General features: G+C 33.5%; 4 protein-coding genes across 7 annotated transcripts; 3 read left to right on the top strand and 1 right to left on the bottom strand.

Annotated features, from left to right (window-relative positions):
- The first annotated feature begins 204 nt into the window (after positions 1 to 204).
- Positions 205 to 5,771, top strand: LOC109594438 (modular serine protease). Of its 2 annotated transcripts, XM_020009655.2 has the most exons (14): positions 205 to 274; positions 330 to 504; positions 561 to 633; positions 3,374 to 3,475; positions 3,524 to 3,658; positions 3,707 to 3,841; positions 3,897 to 4,094; positions 4,146 to 4,342; positions 4,399 to 4,596; positions 4,652 to 4,813; positions 4,869 to 4,999; positions 5,054 to 5,221; positions 5,276 to 5,441; positions 5,513 to 5,771. In XM_020009655.2, the coding sequence occupies exons 2-14, from the start codon at positions 459 to 461 to the stop codon at positions 5,704 to 5,706; spliced, it is 1,905 nt and encodes a 634-aa protein (XP_019865214.2). In that variant the 5' UTR covers positions 205 to 274; positions 330 to 458; the 3' UTR covers positions 5,707 to 5,771. The 2 variants fall into 2 exon arrangements, with proteins under 2 accessions (XP_019865214.2, XP_049821423.1); XM_049965466.1 differs by having other exon boundaries at positions 224 to 504; positions 570 to 633.
- LOC126265060 (uncharacterized) lies at positions 2,297 to 3,367 on the bottom strand. Its single transcript, XM_049965475.1, has 2 exons — positions 3,090 to 3,367; positions 2,297 to 3,009 (listed from the first exon to the last, which is right to left on the bottom strand). The coding sequence occupies exons 1-2, from the start codon at positions 3,132 to 3,134 to the stop codon at positions 2,347 to 2,349; spliced, it is 708 nt and encodes a 235-aa protein (XP_049821432.1). The 5' UTR covers positions 3,135 to 3,367; the 3' UTR covers positions 2,297 to 2,346.
- A 4,180-nt stretch (positions 5,772 to 9,951) lies between the features above and the next one.
- On the top strand, positions 9,952 to 12,995 carry LOC109594405 (protein PF3D7_1417600). Its single transcript, XM_020009627.2, has 10 exons — positions 9,952 to 10,109; positions 10,186 to 10,291; positions 10,385 to 10,689; positions 10,751 to 11,264; positions 11,348 to 11,647; positions 11,721 to 11,848; positions 11,899 to 12,082; positions 12,180 to 12,357; positions 12,411 to 12,658; positions 12,714 to 12,995. The coding sequence occupies exons 1-10, from the start codon at positions 10,017 to 10,019 to the stop codon at positions 12,941 to 12,943; spliced, it is 2,286 nt and encodes a 761-aa protein (XP_019865186.2). The 5' UTR covers positions 9,952 to 10,016; the 3' UTR covers positions 12,944 to 12,995.
- Positions 12,996 to 13,870: 875 nt separating this feature from the next.
- LOC109594388 (poly [ADP-ribose] polymerase tankyrase) lies at positions 13,871 to 21,467 on the top strand. 3 transcript variants are annotated; one of them, XM_049965675.1, is made up of 16 exons: positions 13,871 to 14,320; positions 15,385 to 15,609; positions 15,969 to 16,272; positions 16,328 to 16,581; positions 16,637 to 16,848; positions 16,910 to 17,162; positions 17,210 to 17,459; positions 17,518 to 17,683; positions 17,741 to 17,960; positions 18,013 to 18,245; positions 18,304 to 18,631; positions 18,687 to 18,909; positions 18,963 to 19,143; positions 19,201 to 19,493; positions 19,547 to 19,780; positions 19,838 to 21,467. In XM_049965675.1, exons 1-16 carry the CDS (start codon positions 14,131 to 14,133, stop codon positions 19,839 to 19,841), a joined length of 3,570 nt encoding a protein of 1,189 aa, XP_049821632.1. In that variant the 5' UTR covers positions 13,871 to 14,130; the 3' UTR covers positions 19,842 to 21,467. The 3 variants fall into 3 exon arrangements, with proteins under 3 accessions (XP_049821632.1, XP_049821634.1, XP_049821633.1); XM_049965676.1 differs by having other exon boundaries at positions 13,873 to 14,320; positions 17,231 to 17,459; XM_049965677.1 differs by lacking the exon at positions 19,838 to 21,467 and having other exon boundaries at positions 17,231 to 17,459; positions 19,547 to 19,784.
- The last annotated feature ends 35 nt before the right edge of the window (positions 21,468 to 21,502 follow it).

The raw sequence follows: 21,502 nt of genomic DNA, 5'->3' as shown, positions 1-21,502 counted from the left end.
TCTTCAAATATAATAAAAAAAATAAATTATAATTGTGGTTAAAAACAACACCACGGGCGATTTGTTATTATTTAAAAACGGTAATGACGACATAACTTATTTACCTTATTCCACATAACAAGGTAACTTGAACAGACCGGATAAACGGAGCTCAAAATGATGGTGAATTATTATTTATCATTTGTTAATGTCGATTTAACGCAGTTCGATTGTTGTCTCTCATTCGTTACGAATAATTTCTAGTTTGCGATCATCGGTCGGTTATTCCCGATAAGTAAGTTCGTTAAATAGTTATTTTCCTTAAGAAAATAACAGTTTGATGATTCCAGCGTCGTGGGAATTCCGAGACGTCTGAAGTTGGAAATTATCCACTCAAAACTCGATCTTTTCGAATGCGTTTATGACAAACATGTCGTCGGGCCGTAGTGAATGAGTGGTATCGCCGATAGATTTTAAGAATGCGCGCTTCCAATGTTTTGCCCGCGTTTACGTTCCTAATATTTTGTAAGCAATTTCTGAATGAAACTCAAGGTTTGTTTAAAACGTGCATAATTAAGCAGTGATTTCAGGTAACTATGTGTATGGTTCTTCATTCTGGAACGTAACTAGATCCAAACGACAGTTGCAATGTGGGTGAGTATTCATTTTTAAACAAATTTATTGTACAACTTATGTGGTTTGTATATAATAATTTTTAATAATTGAATATTTACACTGTATAATAAACAATGTATGTACAAGGTCAACTACCACAAATCTGGTGAAGATTTATCAATAACTGGTTTCCGTGACGAATTATGGGAATTACTTTAAACGGTATTTTTCTACTTTTGCAATGCAAAAGGAGCAATTGAAGTTCTTCAAATTTATTTTCAAGGATTCGAAGATTTTATTTTGTCCCCCATCTTGATTTATATTGATTTAATTTATACCTTTGTTACTAGGATTAATAATTATTATTTATTAAAGCAAGTCGACCATAATAAATATAAACAATTTTAATGTACAAGGTGTTTCTAAAATGGGTAATACGTCTAAAGAAAATCTAAATATATACATTTTTTTTTCCTAAAGTATCTCCTGAAGAAAATACTGCCACTCAAATTTAAATTTAAAAATTCTGTAATCGTGTTTAAATTGAACATGTATTATATTAATGTATATGCCTACATTTCAACGGAATTAACTTTGTCCATATTGATACAATGTCGTTGATTCAGGGGGATCCCCCCCTTTTTTTGTCCCAGTTTATACGCCACTGAACATTTTTTTTTAAACTATTATTAACAGATTAACATATTTTATCCCCAGTCTAAAGTTAATCTAAAATGCAAATCTACAATTCAATGTAATAAACTCCACAATGATACAGTAGTACTATTAAGCTTTTCCTTTGCACAGTGTGGAAGAAAAAGGTGCTTTTGTTTCATTTTGATGAACACAGCCATTTTCGAAATATACACAAAGTGTTTAGGGAACACCCCCAAAATCGAATTAAATTAAATTAAAAAATAATGTAACCTATATATTAAAAAATAACTTAACTAAATATAAAAGAAGACATTTTTTAATGCAAAAATGTTTTTTTTTTACTATTTATTGTATTTCTGGGTTCACGTTAAAGTATATCTTGTGTTATTGACCCAATATTCAACAAATTTTTATAAAAATACTTTTATTAATAATAAAAATTAAGAGCAATTGAGAGGGTGGATCACCACAAAATGAAGTGACTCGTCAAATGGACACAACTGTAAATGTTATAGGCAGATTGTGGAGACCTTACAATCAGCTCTCGAAGTTAGAAATAGTGCCCCACAGCTGGGTCTATTTCAGAGAGGACCTTTAAGGGTACCCCGATTGCTCTCTGGAATAATTTTAAGTTTACAGGAGGTGTGGCAAGTCTGGACCAAAACCTACTCGATAGGCTGATACTGAGTATGCCAAATCGATGTTGGCCAATCGTATATGACATAATTATTATAAATAACATAATAATTATATTTGGAGGGTGTTATTATTTCAATTTTTATTTAATTAGTAAAAAACACTTGTTTTTATTAATTCATTATATTTTCACATTTTTTGGTTTTATTGCAATAATTTAAATATATGTTCCCTAGACCTTTAACCTTGATTATTTCAGTTTTAATGTTTATTTTAATTTTCTTCGAACATTTCGACTGTGTTAATCAAAATTAAACCAATAACCATCAAAATCAATATTGTTATGGTTATTGGTATTATTAAATATCAAGTTAGTATGCTGGTAATTATAGTAATAAACTAATAACGATTGAAATTTTCCACAAAAATTTATTTGAAACTGGAACAATTAATAATTAATTATAATTTGGATATTTCCTCAATGCATTCTCTAATACTTTTTAGCATTTCGTCACCATAACGAATATCTTTTCCAACATAATAACATCCCGTGTATATCATCTGTTCGTAAGAAGCCAACTTATCTTCAGCATCTATTACAACCTTATCAAAATATCCTGGATGTATTTTGTTAACAACTTCAAGAAGGTGTTCATGCAGGGCGATAAGACAAGTGTTGTTTTCTTCTCCACACTGTTCCAATTGATTTTCGAAGGTTTTTAGGGAACCTCGAAGTGATAAGTCTTTTTCGGATTTTATATTATTTATGTAGTTAGCGAAATTCTGATCTTTCTGAAGTGTCACGCAAAAATTGGTAGATTCCACAAATTCTTCCATCAAACCAGTGATTCCACTCTCCGTAACATCCAGGCATTGCAAAGCATCGCCACCAATCTCGCTAATATTTTGTTTTAGTACCCCAAAGTCTGCTAGAATTCTGTCGAATTCTGGTTTAAAATCGTCTGTGGATTCTTTTATAAATTTGATTGAATATTCCTCGAGTTGATCTTGCAATTTCGTCAATTTGTTATTTAGATCCAATAAAGTATCAGATATTTGAGACCTATAGATTCCTATAAGGGCTTTAACAGCTTCGTAATGGTCATTTTTGAGAGCAACTGTCTAAAAGTATAGCACAATAAATTCCAACCGTTCTATATTTATTATTAAGTTTTGAAGGCCTCCTTACTATTATTACTTACCTCACCGAAAACCACCAGTCCTATTATCAATGTAAACTTAAACATTTTGAACAGTACTATCTAAATATTTTAACCCACGTTTATTTTATATCATTTTTTAACTACCATATCAGCCACTTTAACTAAAGTGTTGCTGATGCCTGATTATCTATTTATTATTTACAAAAATAGACAATCACTTATGTAGTTTCCAGAATTTTACTAAAATTTGATATTTATACCTTTAGGAAACAATACTGTTTTCCAATTACATTAATTAACTTTCGCACCACATAATTTTCTAGGTTCCGATGTAGAAGTGACAACAAATGCCTTCATATCTCAAAAGAATGCAATGGAAAGGTAGATTGTGACGATGGCAGTGACGAAGAGTGTGCAAATAATAGGTAAATTAATCCTTTAATATGACCGTTTCTTAAGTTTAAGATTTTTAGTTGTCCTGGATATGTATTTCAGTGCAATTACGGTGCTTGCATAAAAAAGGAGTTTGTATGTGATGGAAAGCCGGACTGCAAAGATAATTCAGATGAGACTGCGCCAATTTGTGGCACAAAACAAAATAATTGCAGGTACTGGAAATAAATAAATTAAAACTATTTTACATAATCTGATTTTAGAAATGATCAGTTCCAGTGCAAAAACAAAGATTGTATAGACTTTAGATATGAGTGCAATGGACGAGCAGATTGTGTAGATCAATCTGATGAGACAAACCATTGCAACGATCAGTATTGTCTTCCATTTTTATTCAGGTATATAATCAAAAGAAAATAATGTGGGGTGTTTCTCTATCATCGAAAATTTCAGATGTAATTATGGAGCTTGTATCAACCCCACAGCGAAATGTAATGGGGTCATAGATTGTGTGGACGGTTCGGATGAGTCCGTGTCACTTTGTGGTTCTACATCACCTAACCCAATGCCGGTAACACCCTCTGGAGCACCACCGACAGTGCCAACCACTAAGCCGACGAGAACAACCACTCAGGGCCCAATATTAGACAAGTAAGAAAAAGCCATAAATATACCAACTGTATTAATTATTTAATTATTCAGTGGCGAATGTATCCTACCCCAACATCAAGAACATGGAGAGTACAAATTGATAATTGGCGGATCGTATGTTCCTTCCACAAAAGTTATTCCTGGCACACTAATTAGACTAGAATGTAAGAAAACCTACGGCCTTAATTCTAATAGGACATATACAGCTTGTATTGATGGAAAATGGGACGAATCATTCACTTGTTTGAGTTAGTATAATATCAAATAAGATCCACCAAATATAACTTTTTAATTAACATTGCAGAATCATGCAAGTCGTTATATTCAACGAAGGCCACAAAAATTTCATGCACATATGAAGACAAGCCGTGGAGTTGTGCAAAAGCAATTGAAGGCACGTGGCTGCAATTTACTTGTGAAACGTTTTATGAAAATGCAGGAACCGATAGTTGGAGTTATTGCTCCGGCGGTTCTTGGAGCTTTACACCCAGATGTACACCAGGTTAGTACATAAAATGTTGCCTTTTTTCGTTTTATTTTTTATCTAAATTCTTTAGTGTGTGGCCAAAAGCGTGTTGATACAGCACAACTATCTGTGGGTGGCACAAAGGTCGTAAAGGGTGACTATCCTTGGCAAGTGGCTCTTTTCAAAAATATTGGGGGAAGTTTCGAAAATCTATGTGGTGGATCGTTACTTAATGAAAGAATTATAATAACAGGTAATATAATAAACTGTTTGTAAAAATTATGATCTGTGATAGCAACCATTTTTAGCTGCCCACTGCGTTACTGTAGAGTCTGATCTATCAAATGTAGTGACTAATCCAAAGGAATTCAGAGTTGCAGCAGGAAAGTACTATAGAATATTCCAACATCCAGATGATACATTTGCCCAAATTCGTGAAGTATAATATATACTTTATAAATTTATTTTATTTTACCATAAAATATTATTGCAGGTTTCAAAAATTTGGTATCCTGAGGTATATAGAGGTTCTCTCACATATTACATTGGCGATCTAGCTCTGATTCAGGCCGACAAACCTTTTGTTTTGATGAAAGTTGTCCAACCAGTGTGTTTCGATAAAAGTAATATATTGACTTTAGAACCAAATAAGGGAGGAGTTGTAATTGCTACTTAATATATTAGTCGGTGAAAAATTTATCTATATTTGTTCTAGGTAACTGGGTGGGGATACACGCAACCTGGTGGAGCACCATCAGATGAACTACAAGAGATTAAAATTCCATATGAAGATAGTGCAGTTTGTAAGACTAGATTACCAAGTGACTTCGTGAAGTTATATTTTGGATACGATAAATTTTGTGCCGGCTATTTTAATAGCAGTAAGTTAATACGTTTAAATAATTATAACATAATTAAATAATAACAACAATAATCTAAATATTGTTTTTAGGTAAAGCCTTGTGCGAAGGCGACAGTGGTGGAGCTTTGGTGTTCAAACAAACTGATGGTAAATATTACGTTAAAGGAATCGTAAGTAATGCTCCCAGAGTAGGTGGTAGTTGTGACATTCAGCAATATACTTTGTTTACTAATGTTGACAAATACACTACGGATGTGATGAAATTTATGGCTCAGTATACGTAAACTTTTATAAGTAAATAATTTTATTTTTCTATATTTACTGTATTAAAACTAAATAAAAAAAGTTTTCTAGATAACAATAAGAGTTCATTTTTCCCTATACATTCCTCACTATGAATAATATAATTACTAATAATGAGAAGAATTAATTAAGTTTGGTTACTTATTTTGTTGCTTAACACTTATAAACTGTATGAGGACTATCAAATATGTAGTAACAGTATTAATTAATGAACAAAGAGTAGTCCTATTAATTTCAAATAATCCAGCAGCAGAGAATACAGGCAGATTAGTCTTAACTTCTTCTACAAGCATCAATATCTCTTCGCGTTCGAAAGAATTTAATGGTAATTTTTCCTGGACTTTATAACAAAGAGGCAATATTGTTTGTCCTTCGTTGGTCGCTGCATCGCATTTCATTATTGTATTTGCTGTAGAAATCTAAAAAATAATTTTTACAATTCGTCCAGAAAATATTTTACCTGTTATGTCACCAAAAATATTATAGTGTCGCAAGTAGATCTAAATACAACCAAAAATTTTTCTTCTTCTTTTATACCAGTTATCATTATTCCTTGTATCATTATTAATAGATGCACCACACAAAAAGACATAATGGACACCAGTTGCCACCCAAACAGAATATTGTATTTGTAAACCAAACTGTGAAGAATCCTATATATATTTCCACTTAATCTGATATCATTTACAATTTTCTTAGAGTCTTCAAATACTTTTATGTTAATATATTCATTTATATTTTTATTCAAAGTAATTTGTAGGTCTTTATATTTATTTTGTATCGATATGGCCAACAAATTCGCTAGAATAACATAATATAATAGACTATAGTTTTTTATGAATATTAATGCTAGTGTAAAACTAAATTTTATATTAAGACTCATCACGAAATTTATTAAAAAGATTGTATGCATGACTACAAAATTAACTAAATAAAGTCTGAACAACTTATTCTTCAATAAGCATTTATTACACAATTCCTTTTCCATGAGTAAACTGGTAACAAAAAATTCATCCCAAATTTTATCTGTGCTGATAAACAGTCCAACTGTGATACCCAATGGTACTGCTAAAGAAAATACATAATGAAAAAGTAACAACACGTTAATGATCGGACCATGTGATCGAGAAGTTTGAACATATTCCGTGTATGTTAATACGGCCACACACGTGTAAAATAAGAAGCTACATGCCAGCCATAGCTTTCTTAATTTTAAACGTTTCAAATTATTTTCTTTATGTGCATCTATTGGCACCACCCCAATCCAATATCCTATAAAAAGTATCTTTCTAATGGTACTTTTCTCGCACAGTTCTCTTGCCATTTTTCCAGAGACACTATTTTAAAGAGTTAAATATTCAATGAACGCATTATTAAGTTGTCACAGTGAGTAAATTATCGAACACTTAAATAGAAAATTATTTTCTTTATAGCTGTAATATTAAACATAAAGCTGGTAAATTTAATCAAAACAAGCTGTGTTTATATTGGTCTATTAAATATTATTTGAGTATGTATTTTTAATGAAAAGTTATTATTGAAAGCTATGAAGCACAAAAATTTTAGTTTAAACCATATGAAGTAAGATAAATATATTTTATATTAGGTTAGTATATAAAATGCTTTTTTTCGTTTTATTGTGGCCCTTAATAAACTAATTATAATAACAGGTAAACTAACTATAAAGATATTTGATCTGATTAAACCAACTATTTTATAGCTTCTCACTGTGTTACTGTAGAGTCAGTTGGACAGTCAAATATAATATCTAATCTAAAGAAATTCAAAGTTACTGCAGGAAAGTACTATGAATTATAAAAACAGGTAAACTAATTATGAAGATATTGGATCTGATTAAACTAACTATTTTATAGCTGTCTAGAGTCAATTGGTTAATCAAATGTCAAATCCAAAGGAATTCAGATTTGTAGCAGGAAAGCAGGTTCAAAAATTGGTACCCGAAGGTGTACAAATGTACCACACTTATTAAATTGGCAGTCCAGGTCTGATTCAAGCCAACATATCTTATGCTTTGTCGAAGTCTGTTTCGATAAAAGTAATATATTGATTTAGGAACCAGGAACAAGGGTACTTGTAAATACCACTTAATATATATGCCTATAAAAAGTATGATACAAAGTGTTTTTTTTTTGTTCTAGGTAACTGGTTGAGGATAAATCCAACATGATGGAATGCTATCAGGTGAACTGCAAGAAATTAAAATTCCGTATGAACATTAAGAAGTTTTTGAAGTTATATTTTGTATAAGAAACATTTTGTGCTTGCTTCTTCAATAGGAATAAGTAAATACGTTTGAATAATTATAATATTTTTAGGTAAAGCTTTGTGTCAAGGTAACAGTGGTGGAGCATTGGTGATGAAACAGAGTGGTAGTAAACATTACGTTAAAGGAATCATAAGCAATTCTCTCAGAATAGATGATAATATACTTTGTTGTTTGACAACTAAATAATTATAAGAGTTATATTTTTCTTATACATTCTTAATTATGAATAATATATTTAAAAATTAATTAAGTTTTGTTAATTTTTTTGTTGCTTAACACTTATAAACTGTATGAGGACTATCAAATATGTAGTAACAGTATTAATCAAAGAACAAAGAGTAGTCCTATTAATTTCAAATAATCCGGCAGCAGAGAATACAGGCAGATTACTCTTAACTTTTTCTACAAGCACCAATATTTCTTCGCGTTCGAAAGAATTCAATGGTAATTTTTCCTGGAGTTTATAACAGAGAGGTAATATTGTTTGTCCTTCGTTGGTCGCTGCATCGCATTTCATTATTGTGTTTGCTGTAGAAGCCTGAAAAATAATTTTTAAAATCCGCTCTAAGAATATTTTATGTATGTTACCAAAAATATAATAGTGGCGCAAGTAGATCTAAATATAATGAAAATTTTGTCTTCTTCATTTAGACCAGTGATTATTATTCCTTGTACTTGTAATAATATATGTACCACACAAAAGGACATAATGGACACCAGTTGCCATCCAAACACAATGTTGTATTTGTGAACTAAACTGTGAAGAACTCTGTATAGGTTTCCACATAACCTAATGTCATTCACGGTCTTTTTAGAATCTCCAAACACCTTTATGTTAACATATTCATTTATATTTTTATTTAAAATAATTTTTAGGTCTTTGAATTTAGTTTGTATCGATATAGCCAACAAATTCGCTAGAACCACATAATAAAATAGGCTATAGTTTTTTATGAATATTAATACTAGCGAAAAAGTAAACTTCATAAAAAGACTGGTCACCAAATTACTTAAAAAAATTATATGCATCACTACAAAATTAACCAAATAAAATCTTAACAATCTATTTCTCAATAAACGTTTAGCACCCAATTCATTTTCGACGAGCAGGCTTGCGATAAAAAATTCATCCCAAACTTTATCTGTGCGGATGAATAATTCAGCTGTGGTACCCAATGGTACTATCAGAGAAAATAAGTAATGAAAAACCAACAGCACATTAATGATGGGACTATTTAAATGAGAAGATCGAACGTATTCCATGTACGTTAATGCGGCCCCACACATGTAAAACACGAAGCTACATGCCAGCCACAGCTTTCTTAATTTTAAACGTTTCAAATTTTCTTCTTTATGTGCATCTATTGGCACCACTCCAATACAAAATCCTATAAAAAGTATAATTCTAATGACGCTTTTCCCGCACCCTTCTCTTAACATTTTCCAGGGAGTTTTGAAGAATTAAATATTCAATGATCACATTATTAAGTTGTTACAGAAAGTGACTAAATTATCGAACACTTAAACAGAAAATTATTATTTTCTTTATAGATCTAATATTGAACATAGAGGTGGGAAATTTAATCAAAACAAGCTGTGTTTATCCTGGCCTATTAAATATTATTTGAGTATGTATTTTTAATGATAAATTACTCTTCAAAGCATATAACATAAAAAGTTCTAGTTTAAAATATATGTGAGTAAAATAAATATTTTTTTATGTGATTAATAATAATTATTAAACAACATACCACATATATAATTTTTGTTTTATATTTTTTACGGAAAACTGTAGTAAATACGAGAAACTTTAATATTTTTAAATAAATAAAAAATATATATGCATATATTTGCAAATTGTTAATATATTGTTGAGTTTATTTTGACGTTTAAACTTTTAACATTGGTTAAAACTTTCAACTGTCATAAGTACAAAACCTTTGCTCAGAATCTATTCTAATCTTCCAGAAAATCCGTAATATAAAGCAATAATTCAAAGTAATAATGATAACCCCCAGCACATTTACTCAAGATATCGGTAAACGAACCCTTCAGGCATTAACTGCCGCAGTCGAAAAAAATCAAAAAAGCTCACAGGTAAATGTTAATTATTTACGAACTATCGTAAGCTTTTAAAATAATTCATTTCATATTTTTACTATTATGATTACAGGGATGCAGGATAGATGAACTTTTAAAAAAATACAAACTTTTGAAAAGACAAAAAGAAGAATATGACGAAACAGGGAGAGTCTTACCACTAAGTAGCTTTGCGGATGGTAAAAGTTTTAACATCTTATTAAAATTTATTAAATATTAATTTAATTAAGATATATTAATTTAATTAAGATATATTATATATATTTTTAAAGATTCCGAACAAAAAGAAAATGAAGTACCAGGGACTGCAAAATATCATGAGCGCCCCTCTCGAAGAAGGAGAAGTCCTCGAGCTTTGCGCTGCAGTAATACCACAACAAGGTCCGATGTATCCGAGATCAAACAAGAGCAAGGGTCGATTATTGATGTACCAGGACAAGAAGTTAGCGAATCAGACCTTCCAAACTTTAAAGAAGGACAACTACCATCTGCTAAACCCAACAAAAAACTCGAAGTCAAGCAACAAGGTGAGGCTGTCCTTCGGCGTACTACACGAAGTAAAGCAAAGAAAAACAAGGTATATGGGACTTAAATATGTTTTCTTTTGTACTAAGACATTCGAACTATCGTGATTGTAGGAAGTATTAACTCCAGACCCAAACTCAGCTATTTTACCATCCCGTGTTACACGATCTAAATCTGCCAAATTTCCGTCACAGACTTTGAATATTGTAACTGAGGAATCAGCTCAACACTCAATTAGTTCATTAATTCGTGTTACGCGAACCAAATCTTCCAAATATATCTCAGGGATTTCAAAAATTGAAGAGTCAACTCAGGACTCAAATAATGATATTGGTTTACCAACTCGTATCACACGAAGTAAATCTTCCACATATGCTCAACTAATTTCGAAGACAGGAATTAAAGAATCAACTCAGGGTTCAAATAATGGGGTTAGTCCACCCACTTCTGCCACACAATCAATATCTACCAAATTCACGTCAAGAATAATTAAGAATACAATTGAAAAGCAGGTCATTCCTCAATGTGATTTACAAAATAATAGTAAACCACAATCATCTCTTAAGTCAACGTTTAAAGGGATGCAGAAAAATAAGAAAAATGGCGATAAGCCCGAATCGGATATCGGTAAGCTTCGATTCACTATTAAATAAAATTTAATTGTATATTATTTCATTTTCTAAATTTTGATTCGTTTATGAATCCCTCAGAGATTTCGAAGATTGTAACTAAAGGATTAACTCAAGAGTCTAATGATGAAACTAATTTATCAACTCGTGTCACACGAAGCAAATCTTCCAAACATGTGAAACAGATTTGGAAGACTGGAATTAGTAAACCAATTAAAAATTCAAATAATGGAACTAGTTCGACAACCAAAATCACGACAAGGATAATGAAGAGTACAATTAAAAAGCAGGGTATTCCTCAATATAATTTACAAAACAGTAATAAACCACAAGCATCTCGCAAGTCGACATTTAAAAAGACGCAAAAAAAGATAAATGGCGGTAAATGGCACTGTTAAATAAAATATATTTATATTTTATTTTATTTCCTATATTTTGATTCATTTAATTTTAGAAAAAGTTGCAAAAGACACGAATTTACAGATTATGATTCCAAAGAACGATAATAGGCACTTAAAAAAGTCGCAGTCTAAAACCTCAAACGAAAATAATTTCATCGCTACTTCTGAGACTAAATCTAAGGTGGTTTTAAAACAACTATATTTTAATATCAATTAAAAATTATTCACTAGACACCTGAGAAAAACAAGAAGGATGATTTAATGGCCGACCCCAAAATAGAGGGATCTTTGCTTAAAAATACAACATACGCACCACAAAAAGAAACATCCACAATATTGAATGGTCGAGTGGTTAATTCTACCAGCAAGATACCAAGGTTAACTAGTCGGTTTAACAATAAGATGTCTTCTACAGGTACTGTAACTTTATCGTATTCTTATTCTGTAAACGATTCAGAGAATCTCTAAAACTCTACAAATAATACCTATAAAATATTTATTATGTTACACAGACAAATCAGTTTCTGCATTGAATGGATCAAAATATGTGAAAACACCGCAGCAGGACAACGCTCTGAAAAATGTACAGACTGAAGGAAAAATGAGAAAATGGGAAGAGAAACAATCAAAAATCCAAAAGCAACGGGAGCAACAGGAGAATAAGAGAATTCTGTTACTTGAACAACAGAAGTAGTCATTTCGGAGACACTTTAAGTATTCCCTAATTGTCATTTTAATTTTAGAATTAAAGAGGAACGACTGAAGCAATTCATTTCGCAAAAAAATGAGAAACGGAAAAAGATGTATGAGAAAGTGGAACGCAAAAGACGTCACACCAAAGAAAAAGCAAACACCATCAAAAAGCAGAGGCAGTTTGAGAAAGAACGAGAAGAACAACCTGAGTATATGATCTCAGAAACACCCTTAATAGATATTGATGCCTACTCTGACGATGAATATCCTAGTGTTAACAATTTTTTGTGGAATTCTGGTTAGTACTACAGATTTTCTTTTTGTTATTTATTTCATTTACCGTTTATTTATAGAAAAGGAAATGCAAGAAGCATTATTTATGCAAGGTCCTTATGAAAAGATCTTTAATAACACATTATTTTCCTATGGCCAGCCAAATCTGAAAGAGATATTCGTAATCATTGATCCTAAAAAATTGGAGAGATCGTCCAGTGCTCTTTGGCAGAAATGTCCACGTTGCATGTTAAAGTCTCCAGCTGATCAAATATCAATTGTGGAAGATGAAGAGGATGATTCGAATTAGCAATTTATATACTATTTACTTATTTATTATTTACTTATATTTTTTATAATTTTATTTCAAGTATTTCAATTTTAAGTTGGTACAATTATTATTGTTATTAATAATAACCAACAGTAATAATGAAATATGATTATATTATGATTTCTACAAGTTATCAATATATTTTTTCAATGAATACTGAATTAAATTTTTATTCTATAAAATAACTTTTTTAACATATTTTTTTTAACATAACTCTTTTAATTATTTAATTTTGAAGCCTGATATTTTCTTCAAAGAAGTGCTGTAGTTCTTGTAGTTGCAGGATCGTGGTCATGGTTTATAACCCTTAACCATTTCATAGGTGATGTACTGCCTCATCTGCTTCATATAGATAGTAACGACTGATGACTCCAGCGCTTCAGATAAATTACGATTTTACATTTGTTGTTTCATTTCATACGAAAACAATAACAACACCTATGATATTGTAAAAACATATAGGCAACTCATGCTGAACTAGAATTAAAATAAAACATTTTTCGAATACAATTGTTTTGTTTAAAAACACGCACAAGTGTGTGTGTGTGGAGTTCTATTGATGAACATCAATGAGTTCGAATTAATAATCTATAATATTACAAACTTTAAAAATTATATAAAAATTTGATGTCAGTTGTTTCAAATTATTGATTTTGATGCGCAGTTTACAAATAAGTAACAAAATTACTTTCAAAAATATTACTGAATATTTTTAAGCCAAAATTTAGAATAAAAACACTATTAATATTACAATTTTTATATTCATTTTATTTGTTGTAGAGTAGTCACAGATAACCAGAGAGTATTAACAAAACCAACCACACACCATTAATATAACATGACCATAAGTTATGTTTGTAGTACTCAAGAACTATATAAAATTTATAAAATGACATAAATAGGAAAAATTTCCATCTCACCATACATGGAAAAAAATTTCAATCTTAAAGGGCCTACGTCGATAATGCAGGCGCCGTCGTAACCGACACTGTCACGTATGTCACGAACCCCCCACCATTTGACAGGCACCTTTCGACATACATCAACAAAACAAACAGTTTAACAAACAAGTACGCAAAATATGGTGTAAAAAAAATAGTGGTACGAAATGTACGGGTATTGTGCGGCCAGTAATTGAGGTGTTCCTGTAACCTGGCGCGGTGGAAATGGCATCTCGTCGCGAGGTCCTCAAGGCTTCCATGGAGCCTCTGCCAAATTCCAGCGATCCCCTGAGGGAGCTTTTCGAAGCTTGCAAAGTGGGTGACATCGCCAGGGTGAGAACTTTGATCACCCCACAAACCGTCAACGCCAGAGACACAGCCGGAAGGAAGTCTACCCCACTGCATTTTGCAGCTGGTCAGTAACAAATTGTTACAAACAATAATATTTACAAAAATGAGATAGAACTAATTATTGTTTGCAATACACACTTTATTTAAAAAATATATATATTAAGTTAATATAGTTCTTAGAAATGTCTCTAAAAGATGTAAACTGACCTTCAGTGTGAAGTTAACAACATTATTATAATATTTAATAGTATGTTCCAAATAAGAAAGGATGTATCCTCAAATTTGTATCTAAACAATAATATATATAAAATATTAATTATACAGCCCAGAAACATGTTCATAATTTTTATTGTAACTGTTTCAACTATTTTATTATTTACAATATTAATGACTAATATTATTTATATACATAACATAAAACATTAGTTATTATCATTTATTATCTGTTTAGAAGCAGACAATTGAATTTTTAATTATTTTTATAAATGATAAATATTAAATATAGTAGTTTTAAAATGCATAGCAGTCAATAGTTAATCAACTGACTATTTATTGTACATCTCTAAATTATGCATATGTATGATTGTTTATATATTTTTGTGCCTAATATATTTTTAGTTTATTAAAATTAATATAAAACATCAAAACAAAATAAATACAGTCATAAAGAGTATAGGTAAATATTTTTTGAATTTATTAATCTAACAACAGTTTTATCACATTGAACACAGAAATGGCAAAGAATCAATATTTACGTTATCCTACTAAACTAGTGTGACGAGAGAAAACACTAAAGTTTCAGTATAGCAGACGTGAGTTTAGATTTAATCCCATTACATAATGGTAGTTTTACAGGACTGTGACAAACGTTTCCAAAACACTTTCACCACAAAATGATGCAGGTTTCTAATTAAGATCTTTTTCAATTAATTCTTGTACTTTCTACGACGTTTGGTAATTGGAGCATTATATAATATTTCTACCATCAAAATTGTTATTATTTTGATGGTATATTACCCAACACTTAAGAACACGATTCTTCTACTTAATCCGTTGATATATTAGTATGTAAATTTTGAGAAATTCATTTTAGTTATGTAAAGGTCAAATTTTATTTATATTTTTCAGGCTATGGAAGAAGGGACGTGGTGGAGTTTTTACTTGGAGCCGGCGCCTCGATTCAAGCGAGGGACGATGGGGGTCTGCATCCTCTGCACAATGCCTGTTCATTTGGGCACGCCGATGTGGTGCGGTTACTTTTGGAGGCCGGTGCGAACCCTAACACACGGGACAACTGGAACTACACGCCGCTTCACGAGGCGGCTATCAAAGGAAAAATCGACGTTTGTATAGGTATTTAATTTTAATTGTTTTTATCAAAGTTGTATGAAAAAATTAATCTTTAGATGTTTATGAGCACCATTTATAGGAGTTTATAATGAATATAAATATAAATCTATTTTGTTTGTGGAAAACCCAGTTCATTAGTCTGTTGGTATGACTCATGTGTAAATCGTACATATTTATTTGTTAGGTCGTTGAACGAGTTCAATAAACAATACTACACTGCTATAAAAAATTAAAATAGTTGCAATTTATTTATTGTATTTTGGTTCTTAATTTTTTTCAAGAAAAAGACATACTTGTGTAACATATTACATGGTAGCACAAGTCATCATGCAATATGATATATGATATGCTCATCATTTCAGCATTGTTGCAACACGGTGCTGACGTAAACGTCCGCAACACCGAGGGCAAGACCGCCTTGGAGGTGGCGGACGCCAGCACCCGTCCCGTCCTCACCGGCGAATATCGCAAGGACGAGCTGCTGGAGGCGGCACGATCCGGCGCCGAAGACCGACTACTCGCCCTGCTCAATCCGCTCAACGTGAATTGTCACGCGAGCGACGGGCGTCGGTCGACACCGCTGCATCTGGCCGCCGGTTATAACCGCAATCGGGTAGTGCAACTGCTCCTCCAGAATGGTGCCGATGTCCACGCCAAGGATAAGGGGTAACATATCACAGATAAATATGTGCGACATTTCTATTTATGACATAATTTACAGTGGTCTCGTACCGTTACATAACGCTTGTTCGTACGGACACTTCGAAGTGACCGAGATGTTGATAAAGCACGGCGCCAACGTCAACGCAAACGACCTGTGGGCGTTCACGCCGCTCCACGAGGCCGCCTCCAAGTCACGCGTGGAAGTTTGTTCGCTGCTCCTCAGCGAGGGCGCCGATCCGCATCAATTAAACTGCCACTCTAAATCAGCGATCGACGTTGCCCCTACCAGGGAACTGCAAGAAAGACTGGCATGTAGGTTTAACTAATTTATGCTTGAAAATAATTTGATACGACTTAATTTTTGTAGACGAGTATAAAGGACACCTTCTGTTGGAGGCCGCCCGACAAGCAGACACTAGTAAAATAAAGAAGTACCTAACAGCCGATATAATTAATTTTAAGCATCCATACACTGGTGACACTGCCCTACATATGGCTGTAAATTCTCTTTATCCAAAACGGAAGCAAATATTGGAATTGCTTATTCGTAAAGGTGTTAATTTAAATGAGAAAAATAAGGTAAGTGAAAACATTTAAACAGGAATTGTTTATCATGGTTATCAATAATCGTTTTGGCTAGGACTTTTTGACTGCCTTGCATCTCGCCACTGACAACTCCCACTACGACCTGATGGACGTACTTCTGCGGCACGGTGCCAAAGTAAATGCTCTTGATGGCTTGGGCCAGACTGCTCTTCATCGTTGTGCACGCGACGATAATACCCAAGCTGCGCGCATTCTCCTTTCCTACAACGTAGATGTGTCTATTGTATCTCTGCAAGGTTACACGGCGGCCCAAGTCGCTTCTGAAAACGTTGCCAAAATGTTACAAGGTATATATTTATTCTACACATTTTTAAAAAATCCACGAAATAATAAGTCTTAAAAATCTTTGTCGTAGATCCGCCAACGGTCAGTGCAGATGTAGAGTGCCAAATATTAGAGGCGGCCAAATCCGGCGACCTCGAACAAGTCCAGCGTCTCCTGGTTGCATATCCTCACATCGTGAATTGCCGAGACCTGGACGGTCGACATTCTACACCCCTTCATTTCGCATCCGGTTACAACCGAGTGGCGGTTGTCGAATATTTACTGCAACAGGGTGCAGACGTGCATGCCAAAGACAAAGGGTTAGACAATTCCCCCTTAAAATTTTTATTGAACTCAATAATAATTTCGTTATTTCAGTGGATTGGTTCCTTTACATAACGCCTGTTCTTACGGACACTACGAGGTGACTGAATTGCTCGTGAAACACGGCGCCAGCGTTAACGTGGCAGACTTGTGGAAGTTCACTCCACTTCATGAAGCTGCGGCCAAAGGCAAATATGAGATTGTTAAATTATTGCTCAAGGTAAACTTTCAAAGCCATTGCAATGAACAACTAATTTAACAACATTTATATTTATAGCACGGTGCGGATCAGACAAAGAAGAACCGTGACGGAGCGACACCGCTGGATTTGGTAAGGGAGGGCGACCAAGACGTAGCAGACTTGTTGCGTGGAAACGCAGCTCTCTTGGACGCCGCCAAGAAGGGTAACCTAGCTAGAGTACAAAGACTGGTCTCTCAGGAGAATATCAACTGCCGTGACGCTCAAGGCAGGAATTCCACGCCGTTACATCTAGCGGGTAAGTAATAATCAAAGAGTTCAAGTCATTTATTCATTAAAAATATTTTTAGCTGGGTATAACAATGTAGATGTAGCTGAATTCCTCCTTGAACACGGAGCGGATGTAAATGCTCAAGACAAAGGCGGATTAATACCTTTACACAATGCGTCCAGTTACGGCCACTTAGATATAGCTGCCCTACTCATTAAATACAACACTGTAGTGAATGCCACGGACAAATGGGGCTTTACGCCGTTACACGAGGCTGCTCAAAAGGGCAGAACACAGCTCTGTGCTTTACTGGTATGCTGAAATCGAATTAGAACAACTTATGAACAATCTAACCTTCAATTGTTAACAGCTTGCTCATGGTGCCGACCCCTACCTCAAAAATCAAGAGGGACAAGCACCGGTTGACCTCGCGTCTGCCGACGATGTCCGTTGTTTGCTGCAAGACGCCATGGCATCGCAGCAATGCGTCTCCGTGGTACCACCGTCTGCTCCCTCGTCCCGTCCACCTTCTATAGCTCTAGCGGCCAACAGCCCATCCCCAACGGCTGCTTTGGGGGCACAGAACACAGCTGCCACGGGAGTCAATTCGGAGACGGTGATTATGCCATCCGGGGCGGCTGTACAGCTACTCGTGCCGGTGGGAAGCAGGGCGAGCGTTTCCATGCCCGTGGCGGAAGGTCTGTTCTACTTTGAACATTTTAAGTTCAAAACTAATGAAGATAATTTGTTTAGGGTGTTGTTCTTCTACGACTGTAACAAAATTAGAGGGACAGTCTCAGGAGGTTTCTAGTGTGGCTAATTTCCTCGCTAGTTTAAATTTGGAGCATTTGTACGACATTTTTGAAAGGGAGCAAATCACACTAGACATTCTTGCGGAAATGGGTCATGAGGATTTGAAGCAAATTGGAATTTCTGCGTATGGGTTCAGGCATAAGCTGATAAAGGGAATGGAAAGGTAGATTTTTATCACGTACAATCTGAATTATTTCATAATAAACCGTTATCTAGGTTGGTTGCTAGTTGTGGAGGTTTGTGGTCAACTCCTTCCAATCCCGGTACGCTCTTGGTGGATCTTCTGGCGGACGATAAAGAGTTTATTACCGTTGAAGAGGAAATGCAAAACAGTATTAGAGAACACCGCGACAACGGCCACGCAGGCGGTGTTTTCTCTAGATATAATATAGTTAGGGTAGGTTTCAATGCAGTTTTTAATTTTGTTTAAACACTTCAATCCAATGCGTTACAGATTCAAAAAGTACAGAACCGCAAATTGTGGGAACGCTACAATCACCGAAGACAGGAGGTCGCTGAAGAGAACAACAACCAATCGAATGAACGCATGTTGTTCCATGGATCGCCGTTCATCAACGCCATCGTGCAGAAGGGTTTCGACGAAAGACACGCCTACATAGGTGGCATGTTCGGCGCTGGAATATACTTTGCGGAGCATTCCAGCAAGAGCAACCAGTACGTGTATGGAATTGGAGGAGGTACCGGATGTCCCACACACAAGGATCGTTCCTGCTATTCTTGTCATAGGTATTTGATATTTTTTTACATTGTTTTGTGGATACAGTTTGCTACTTTTACAGGCATTTACTATTGTGTCGCGTCACTCTCGGCAAATCGTTCTTGCAATTTAGTGCCATGAAAATGGCACACGCCCCACCAGGTCATCATTCTGTGGCTGGTCGGCCGTCAGCAGGCGGGCTCAATTTCCCCGAGTATGTGGTGTATCGTGGCGAGCAAGCGTACCCCGAGTACTTCGTTACGTATCAAATTGTTAAGCCTGAGGACTGTTCGAGTGGAACGGACTCCGACGTTAGGTAAACCTAATATAACACCTTACTTTGATGTTACATTGATTTATCTTTTTATTTTAGGTGATTTACAGATGATCGTTGGTTACTTATGCAACCGATGCGCCGATCCTGTAGAGAATTCTTGTGTAGCGTTGTGTGCGATGCGTTCCGCTGTCTCTTTCCCGTTACCGTGCGTAAAAAGTGTAGCTGTCACGAGCAAACGCAGCAACAGAAATAATTGCTCCCGTCATTTAATTCTTGTTTTTTATCAATTAAGTAACGGTAGACGTGTAAATATTAGTTTTGACTCTATGGGTAATCGTGCAGATTTTAATTTATTTGACCTTTTCAAATTAAAAAAAGTGTTACCAGAATTTTTCCACATTTTACTGAATATTCGGGGTATTTTTAATTCAATTATATATTGTATCTAAAGGAATGTGCAACAATTATACATATAAATGGTTATATATATTTGTTTAAACTATTAGATAATTCATTATTTCCAGAGAAAGGAAATTTCAAGAAAAATTATAAAATTATGCCTAGACCGACATTTTTATTTTACTTCTAACAATTATCAAACATTTTATTTTTGAGTTAAAAAACCAGTTGTTGAGTCAAATGTAGCAAAATTCTTGCAATATATTTTTTAAAGAGCTGAATAGGGATTTAAAAAAATCTGCACAGTTGTGCCATACCGAGTCGAAAGACGTATTTAAATGTACATATTATCAACTGTTATTTACTATTAGAACTACCGCAAAATAATCGTTGGTGCTCTCATATTGATTATTTTTCTGATTAATTGCATATTTTTAAGGAAGTGCGACAAATTCAGATTATTGTATTGTATTCTGAAAAATTCAAGAAAAGTTGAGTTTGGATAAATAGTCAACAAATTGTCATTAGTGTTATATATTAGCAATTAGAAATAAATATTTCAATTTTTAAAGATGAAGGAAACAGGGTAAAGTCTTTAAAGAATTTTCTCCTCTTTATTTGAAGAGGAGAGCATATTTTCCTTATTACTGGAAAAATTTGTCATACTTCCAATTGTATGATTACGAAAACTATAGATATTAAGACAAATATAAATGTGTTCATCTAAAAACTTGTAAATATTATCCTGGACAAATTGTCTTGCATTAAGAATTCTCATTTATTTATTATTTATATGGTTCTTAGTGGGCTAGACTTTCTCTCTATTTGAAAGTATTGTGATATCTACTTTAATGTTATGAAAATATGTGGGAGACTACTAATTGTGAATATAAGTGTAAATTTGTCTCAAATGTTCATTCTGTTGCATTTAAGTTTTTATAGAATCTTCAGCAAATCCTCCTACCAGTAAATAATACTATCCAATGTTTTTCAGCATAGTATAACAACTGTATACTTATGTCAGAGAGTAAAATTGGATGTTACCACTTCACTCATATTTAATGTTCCAGTTTACATGATTCACAAATATGCTAGTTACGAATGTAGATCTCAGAATTAATTGTATAAACGTTAATAATTTTACAGTGTATATACTCTTTACGAATTGACAAGAATGTTAACATTTGTCACAAGCTTTACAACTTTGTCTCATTCGTTTGATGTTTTTATCAAAAATGTACTGTTAATAATGGTGTGGTGATTTAAGTATTCTTTTGGTTTAATTTTTTCTTATAGAACTGAATAAAATAATATGTATCATTTTAAATTATTGAGTATTGATTTAAACCTTAACATCAACAG

Source organism: Aethina tumida, chromosome 3 (genome assembly GCF_024364675.1).
Source record: "Aethina tumida isolate Nest 87 chromosome 3, icAetTumi1.1, whole genome shotgun sequence".
In the NCBI taxonomy this organism is placed as follows: domain Eukaryota; kingdom Metazoa; phylum Arthropoda; class Insecta; order Coleoptera; family Nitidulidae; genus Aethina; species Aethina tumida.
Note: the sequence above shows the minus strand (reverse complement) of the source record. Positions and strands in the feature narration are given on the sequence as shown.